Genomic DNA, 8,411 nt, shown 5'->3' on the forward strand with positions numbered 1-8,411 from the left:
TGCTCCTTTAACAGTGTCACTATATAATTAATATCACACTTCAATGAATTAGGAAGTGGATATGGGAAATCGGATTCTATGCATTCAATCCTTTGTCCAAATAAATCACCCCAATAGCAAACTTTCCATTACTTTGAATACATGATAAATGTAGCCATACACTTAAATGTACCCATTAATCAATCCAAAAGTTTGTGCGCTTGTTAGACTACTTTGCATACCTAAGTGAGTCTTTTCTACGCCATAGTCTTGAGGTCGCGTGAGTCCCTTGTTCATTGCTTATCTGTCTTTCCAAACAATCCAGTTTTTCAATTCTAACTTAGTCTTTTCCAGCGTAATATTTTGACTAAATGTAGTGCCAAAATGTTACAATATAATTGTCCCAATACAATTTCCATTCTAATCATTTAGCCACAATGGAGAGTGGTGAAATGTTAGTCTCGACGCATACAAATCCAATGTCCAGAGTTTGATTTAAGTTGAAAAATAAATGTATTTGTCGTTCTTCTTCATATACAAATACATAGAATTCTACCAAAACGAATCCCGATCATTAAACCAAAGAAACAAACAACATGGTATGGTCAAAAGACTGTTGCAGTTCCAGTCACTCCCACAGGTCTCCTTCTTCTGTGGGTTTTATGGTGGACTACAACCCAAAAAAAGTGTATTGCCACCACGAACTGGATGGGTTGAAAAACCAAAACATGTTAAAAAGAAAATCCATGTGATATGGAAACTAACTTAATCCGCTGGTGAAAGGCAACCCCTGCAGCCTGCAGTGAAGGCCTATCCACCACCATGGACTCTTCAGGAGCACCATTCAAACCCTGATGCCTTTAAACAGCTGCTGCATATGAAATGCTTTGGACAGCCCTGACTTTGGCCACCTCATTCTCTTTCACCCTTGTCGGGCAATCGAAAGATGTAGCTTCATGGTTCCCACTGCAATTGCAACATGTCACATTTTCCCCACTTTTACAACACATATGATCTTTTCCACAATTTGGACATCTCGGCTTCTCCCTTCTGCAAACACTTGAAACATGACAAAAAACTTTACAATGACCACACTGCATTGTCTTGGGATAAATGTGCTGACTCTGTAGTATATACAGTTGAAGTCGAAAGATTACATTCACTTAGGTTGGAGTCATTAAAATTCGTTTTACACTCCACAAATTTCTTGTTAACAAATTATAGTTTTGGCAAATCGGTTAGCACATCTACTTTGTGCATGACACAAGTCATTTTTCCAACAATTGTTTACAGACAGATTATTTCACGTATAATTCACTGTATCCACTAAGTTGACTGTGCCTTTAAACAGGAAAATTCCAGAAAATGATGTAATGGCTTTAGAAGCTTCTGATAGGCTAAATTACATAATTTGAGTCAATTGGAGGTGTACCTGTGGATGTATTTCAATGCTTACCTTCAAACCCAGTACCTCTTTGCTTGACATCATGGGAAAATCTAAAGAAATCTGCCAAGACCTAAGAAGAATAATTGTAGACCTCCACAAGTCTGGTTCATCCTTGGGAGCAATTTTCAAACGCCTGAAGGTACCACATTCATCTGTACAAACAATAGTATGCAAGTATAAACACCATGGGACCACGCAGCCGTCATACCGCTCAGGAAGGAGACGCGTTCTGTCTCCTAGAGATGAACGTACTTTGGTGCGAAAAGTGCAAATCAATCCCAGAACAACAGCAAAGGACCTTGTGAAGATGCTGGAGGAAACAGGTAGAAAGTATCTATATCCACAGTAAAACGAGTCCTATATCGACATAACCTGAAAGGCCGCTCAGCAAGGAAGAAGCCACTGCTCCAAAACCGGCATAAAAAAGCCAGACTACAGTTTGCAACTACACATGGGGACAAAGATCGTACTTTTTGGAGAAATGTCCTCTGGTCTGATGAAACAAAAATAGAACTGTTTGGATATAATGACCATCATTATGTTTGGAGGAAAAAGGGGGAGGCTTGCAAGCCGAAAAACACTAATCCCAACCGTGAAGCACGGGGGTGGCAGCATCATGTTGTGGGGGTGCTTTGCTGCAGGAGGGGCTGGTTCACTTCACAAAATAGGTGGCATCATGAGGAAAGGAAAATTATGTTGAAGCAACATCTCAAGACATCAGTCAGGAAGTTAAAGCTTGGTCGCAAATGGGTCTTCCAAATGGACAATGACCCCAAGGACACTTCCAAAGTTGAGGCAAAATGGCTTAAGGACAACAAAGTCAAAGTATTGGAGTGGCCATCACAAAGCCCTGACCTCAGTCCTATAGAAAATGTGTGGGCAGAACTGAAAAAGTGTGTGCGAGCAAGGAGGCCTACAAACCTGACTCAGTTACACCAGCTGTCAGGAGGAATGGGCCAAAATTCACCCAACTTATTGTGGGAAGCTTGTGGAAGGCTACCCGAAATGTTTGACCCAAGTTAAACAATTTAAAGGCAATGCTACCAAATACTAATTTGAGTGTATGTAAACTTCTGACCCACTCAGAATGTGATGAAAGAAATAAAAGCTGAAAGAAATAATTCTCTACTATTATTCTGACATTTCACATTCTCAAAATAAAGTGGTGATCCTAACTGACCTAAGACAGGGAATTTTTACTAGGATTAAATGTCAGGAATTGTGAAAAACTGAGTTTAAATGTATTTGGCTAAGGTGCATGTAAACCTCTGACTTCAACTGTATTTATATATTCTTATTCTATTCCTTAGTTAGACTTGCGTGTATTAAGCAGTTGTGGAGGAATTGATAGATATTACTTTATAGATATTGCTGCACTGTTGGAACTAGAAGCACAAGCATTTCGCTACACTCACAATAACATCTGCTAACCATGTGTATTTGACCAATAAAACTTGAGTTGATACATGCAGCTTCTCTTCGGTCACAAAATATATTATTGTTCAGAATGTCACAAATCGATAGAATTAAATCTAGTTGACACCGGTAAAGTTCTTTCGCGGAGAAGAGAGGGACCGGGGAGAAAATGCAATAATAAAAAAAAAAAAAACTACTTTCCCTTTTTTTGTGCAAAATGTCCAAATTACATCAGTTTGACCGTTTGTAAGGAAGTAGAAAGCTGTGAAAACGCCAGTTTTTCTGCCTATTCCCAAAAGCATTTGGCAATAGGCGGGTAGGGTATTTGGCACACATACAGTTAGGCCCTAAAGCTTAGGCTTATGCACTAATGCCAGAAAGCCTCAAAATAATGAAAGAAAAACCTCAATGTAGCCTATAGAGATATAACTTGCACAAGAATGATACATTTATAGATTTTTAAAAATGTATTTTCTCTTTATTCAACCCGCCCGCCCCCCACCCTTCATCCACACAATATTTCATGACCCTATATCCGCCCACCCTGTGGATATAACCACAGGGACTGCGGATTATGAGTCAACCCACACATTATTAGTGCGTGTGTGTGTCTAGAGTCTCTAGGGTTGGGTCAACCACAGATCCATACTGAGTCCAACTCCAGTCCTGGTCCTGCATCGGAGATAGGCAAGGGGTCAGTCAGGATACACACAGAACCGGCCCCCCCCCCCTCACACACACTCACACCCAAGTCTCGTGGACGCACCATGATACTGCATGTTTTGTCCTGTGAGGTCTCCTGCAGTAGAGAGGTCAGCTGACTCAGGTAACGCTGGTTCTCATCCAGTAGGTGGCGTACTGACTCACTGAGAACATGAATGGTGCAAAGGGGGTTATTTTGTCATTTGTTACTCTTTGGTAGAACTGTAAAGGGTGGTCTTAGAGATCATATTACATTACTACGTTAGTTACTTAGTATGGTCTTACCTGTGTGTGTGTCCTAGTGGGTTCATGGTGAGAGGAGGGGGACTAGAGGCGTTTGAGCTGGGGGTTAGAGAGTTGTGACTGCCATTCTGGGCCTACACACAAAATAAAATAGTAAAGACCCGGGTTGTAGTCGGATTACAAAAAAAACAAACTAATCAGTTACATTATCAGCAAAAAAAAAAACTTGTAAACAGATTCCAGTTACTTTTGACAAGCGATTTGATTACTTCACCGATTACTTTTAAAAAGTTTGTGAAAAAAAAGAAACATACATTATGACACTTTTGGTTCTCAATTACATTAAATTCAGCATTGAAAAAAAAGCGCTAGTTTAAGTTTGTTCCATTGAGCGAGTCTGACCACAAGTCAGAGACCACTATGATGACACACCAAATGCGTTTGATGGATCCTTATGTCTCGAGGGGAAAGTAATCCAAAAGTAACTGAAAGTAATCAGATTACGTTACAAAGTTTGGATAGTCCTAAAGATTACGATTTGACAGGTAACTAGTTACTAATGGATTACATTTAGAAAGTAACCTTCCCAACCATGTAAAGAAAACTGATGACAACAGTAATAACACTGTACTGCTGGTGTTTGTTGGGCTGTGTGCCTATAAACAGGAGTTGTGTGTTTGTGCACACATTTACTTACACAGGCAATCTTGAGCAGGTGCCAGAACTCTCTCTGTCTCTTCATCTGCATAGTCATGACCGCAGCCTCTGCTGCCTTGATGCTTTCCACTGCCCCCTCCAGCTTAGGAAACAATGCTACAATACGACGCTTACATTCCAAGATCTTACTAGAGGGAAGGAGATGGAGGGAGAGAAAGAGAAAAGGGTGTTGGCTTACTAGAGGGAGGGAGAAAGAGAAAAGGGTAGGTGTACAGGTGTGTGCATGTGTACTTGAGGAGTGTGTGTGTGTGTACCTGAGGTGTGTGTACAGGTCTCTGAGGATTCGGTCCTGGTTCTGGACTGTCTGGACAATGGTCTTCACCATCTCTGAACTGTCACTGTAGCCATGAGGGGGGTCTGGACCTGCGCACACACACAAAACCAGTACAGCCAATGAGAATCCACATTCTCACACAGACACACCTCTACCAGCCTATACTAGATCAGTATTGTGCTGAAGTGGTTCTACTCACTCTTGCATTTGGCCTTCAGCTGCTTGTAAAGTTCAATGGCCTTTTCCTCCCTGAAACCACACAAACATATTTATTTACAAAACGATACTTTGTCCATTTCATAGAAAGTTTTCAAAGCTGTAGAATTATGTGAGACACCTACAGTTGTTCCATAATGTCAGCTTGTCTCCTGGCAAACGGACTCCTCTGCAGCTCCACGATCTCAGAGTGGAGACACACTATCTCCTCATCCAGATAGCCCACCTCTGATACCTAACACACACATACCGATGCATGCACACAGACACTGAAGCTATGCCATCAAATGCTTCTCTCACAGTCCATACATGCTAGCAGAAGCTGTTGGTAGAGTAGACAGCTGTCATACAAAACTATAGTATAGTACCTGTGTAAAGGCAGCAGCTTTCTGTTCATTGTCCTGCCAGGCTTTCAGCAACTTCTCAGAGGCTACAGGTTTGGTCAGAGTTCAGAAAACAGTCAGTACAACACACACACACACACACACACACACACACACACACACACACACACACAGCTTACAGATGCCAGTGTCTCTCTGCTGGTCGTAGTGCTGTAGGTCTTGTTGTATGCTGGTGGTGAAGAAGGCCAGTTTGGCTCTGAGCTGCTGAGACTGGCTAAACAACACGATCTTATACCGCGTCAGGTTGGTGTTGTAGCGCAGCAGACTCAACCTACATGTGCCCACACACACACACACACACACACACACACAAGGTTGAGAATGAGGGCAGAAAGGCAAGCGTGTGTGTGTTTGTGCCATGCCTATGTGTGAGTGTGTACAAGTGTGTCTGTGCCGCATTTGTGTGTGTGTGTGTGTGTGTGCACCTACATGGCAGCTCTCTGTCCCTGGTACAGTCTGCTGTAGTCCCCTCTCAGACCACAGACATAGCTAACCGCCTCTCCCCACACCTTCCTTAGAGCAGCAAGAGGCAGCTGGGTCTTCGTCTCCCTCACTAACACATACACGCACAGCGAGGAACAGTCACATTTAGACACAGCAGCAATATGACATCATCATACATAGCAGGGCGACTTCCTGCTTACAGACATCAACTTCAATAGAATTGTAATATCATTCCCAGACATTTACTGTATCTGCACTTTGTCAATAGCCTGGGGATGAGGTTAACAGAATTACATTTTGTCCAGACTTGCTATTAGCTTTTCCCAATTTTTACCCTGCATCAAAGAATACTCACATTGGGAAGAGCATATAGTGATAGTCTTGGCAGATTTTTAAGCCTACAGTACCTATGGAGTTGTTAAATTGTGATGCCTACCTATGGGATTGTGTAGTTGTGAAGCCTACCTATGGGGTTGTGTAGTTGTGAAGCCTACCTAGGAGGTAGGGCTGGGTGGTATACCGTATTTTACAATATACAGGTATTGATGCACAGACCGGTTTGGGTTTTTACTTTATCTTCTATAATGGTATTTTAATGTTTGGTTTGTTAAATGTGATACGCCATGTGTAAGGTACATTTTTATAATATACGCTTTCTACACAGATCAAGCCCCGCCCCCTGTTACTCAAGGAGCGCATGTTGTTGTTGCTCGACCAGGACACACTTGCGTTCAGTCTGCATGGTCAATGCATATCATGCAACAATGTTGATGACAACCATGCTGTTTCCACTTTGTGTCTTACTAAAAATCCACTAGACCTCTATAATTACAATATCTGCAAACAGCTAGTTTGTCTTTTCAAAGCATGTTGTGCCTAAATCCTGTTAGCCGCTAATGCTAATAGCTAGTTAGCTGGCTAGCTAATAAATGTACCAAGTCGGAGCAAACATAGCTAGCTAATACAGCCTGATACCAGTTATGGTGTAGGCCTAAATCAGCATGTTGTTTGTGTAACAGTATCTTCTAAACCGAAGAGGATTAGGCGAAGCAGGAATAAGTTACCTACATGAAGTAGCTAAGAGAAAACATTTAATGTAGCCAAAGACTATAGGGTACCGTAGGAAACATTGACCAACACTTTGGTTCCTACCGTGTCACAATAACTCCTCCCTGGCACTTTAATTCATTGTCATGTCATACAGAGTATTCAAAGTGCCTACTATTATATTCTAACTATAGAATTAAAATAATCATTATATTTCCATGACTTCAATAGCTCACCCAAGTGTTTTAATCTAAATCGAAAGTCAAAATCTCAACTGCAACATTTGGTAAAACCTATTTTTTATTTAAATCAGAGATTTTTTGGCCAATATCGTGTAGCCCTACATGGCAGTGTGGAGATGATCTCAAATGAGCAGGAAAACAAATATGAAAATGCAGAACATTTGTTTAATTGAACAATATAAAACAAATCCGAATGGAGGAAGACCCATTGAAATCACTTAGAATGTATATGTTGTCACCCTAGGGTCACGCAGTACTCAAAACTAAATTTTGAATTTGTATTATTCAAAAACATAAAATACCAAAACAAATGTGAAAAATACAGTGAAATTATATTTTGGCCATAATCGCCCAGCCCTACCTAGAGGGTTGTGTAGTTCTGATGCCTACCTATGGGATAGTGTAGTTGTGATGCCTACCTATGAAGTTGACGCTGTCAGGCAGGGGTCGGGCATTGAAAGGTCCAGAGTATTTAGTCAGACTCTTATCAAACAGGTAGACTATGGCGCTGTCCCAGCCTCGCTGGAGAGAAATGAAAACATGTCAGTGTGTGTGTGTGTAAGCAAGTGTGTGTGTGATTTGACATGGGTGTGTGTACACTACCGGTCAAACGTTTAAGGACACCTACTCATTCAAGGGTTTTTCTTTATTTTTTACTATTTTCTACATTGTAGAATAAGTGAAGACATCAAAACTACGAAATAACACATATGGAATCACATAGTAACCAAAAAGGTGTTAAACAAATCAAAATATATTTTATATTTGAGATTCTTCAAATAGCCACCCTTTGCCTTGACAGTTTCCCACACTCTTGCCATTCTCTCAACCAGCTTCATAGTCACCTGGAATGCATTTCAATTAACAGGTGTGCCTTCTTAAAAGTTCATTTGTGGAATTTATTTCATTATTTATGCATTTGAGCCAGTCAGTTGTGTTGTTACAAGGTGGAGGGGAGGGTAAACCGAAAATACCGTAACCCGATTTGGTAAAAGAACAAGTCCATGTTATGGTAAAAACAGCTCAAATAAGCAAAGAGAAACAACAGTTCATCATTACTTTAACCTGTTGGGGCTAGGGGGCAGTATTTGCACGGCCGGATAAAAAAAGTACCCGATTTAAACTGGTTACTACTCTTGCCCAGAAACGAGAATATGCATATAATTAGTGGATAGATAACACTCTAAAGTTTCTAAAACTGTTTGAATGGTGTCTGTGAGTATAACAGAACTCATATGGCAGGCCAAAACCTGAGAAGATTCCACACAGGAAGTGCCCTG

At 41.0% G+C, this 8,411-nt stretch overlaps 1 protein-coding gene across 2 annotated transcripts; it reads right to left on the minus strand.

The window, feature by feature from the left end:
• Positions 1-3,314: 3,314 nt before the first annotated feature.
• On the minus strand, positions 3,315-7,710 carry LOC123723991 (inhibitor of nuclear factor kappa-B kinase subunit alpha). 2 transcript variants are annotated; one of them, XM_045702621.1, is made up of 11 exons: positions 7,551-7,710; positions 5,828-5,951; positions 5,518-5,669; positions 5,363-5,424; positions 5,120-5,229; positions 4,978-5,027; positions 4,759-4,867; positions 4,485-4,632; positions 3,830-3,921; positions 3,609-3,708; positions 3,315-3,514 (listed from the first exon to the last, which is right to left on the minus strand). In XM_045702621.1, coding segments are annotated over exons 2-11 (903 nt in total). In that variant the 5' UTR covers positions 5,830-5,951; positions 7,551-7,710; the 3' UTR covers positions 3,315-3,436. The 2 variants fall into 2 exon arrangements, with proteins under 2 accessions (XP_045558577.1, XP_045558578.1); XM_045702622.1 differs by lacking the exon at positions 7,551-7,710 and having other exon boundaries at positions 5,828-7,523.
• Positions 7,711-8,411: the final 701 nt, after the last annotated feature.

This window comes from Salmo salar, chromosome ssa19, assembly GCF_905237065.1.
Source record: "Salmo salar chromosome ssa19, Ssal_v3.1, whole genome shotgun sequence".
Classification (NCBI taxonomy): domain Eukaryota; kingdom Metazoa; phylum Chordata; class Actinopteri; order Salmoniformes; family Salmonidae; genus Salmo; species Salmo salar.

Coding starts and splice junctions, on each gene's coding strand:
- LOC123723991 (XM_045702621.1), bottom strand. Junction 5,028..5,119: donor GCTGACATTATGGAACAACT/GTAGGTGTCTCA, acceptor GTGTGGTTTCAG/GGAGGAAAAGGCCATTGAAC. Junction 3,515..3,608: donor ACAAAACATGCAGTATCATG/GTGCGTCCACGA, acceptor TCTCCGATGCAG/GACCAGGACTGGAGTTGGAC.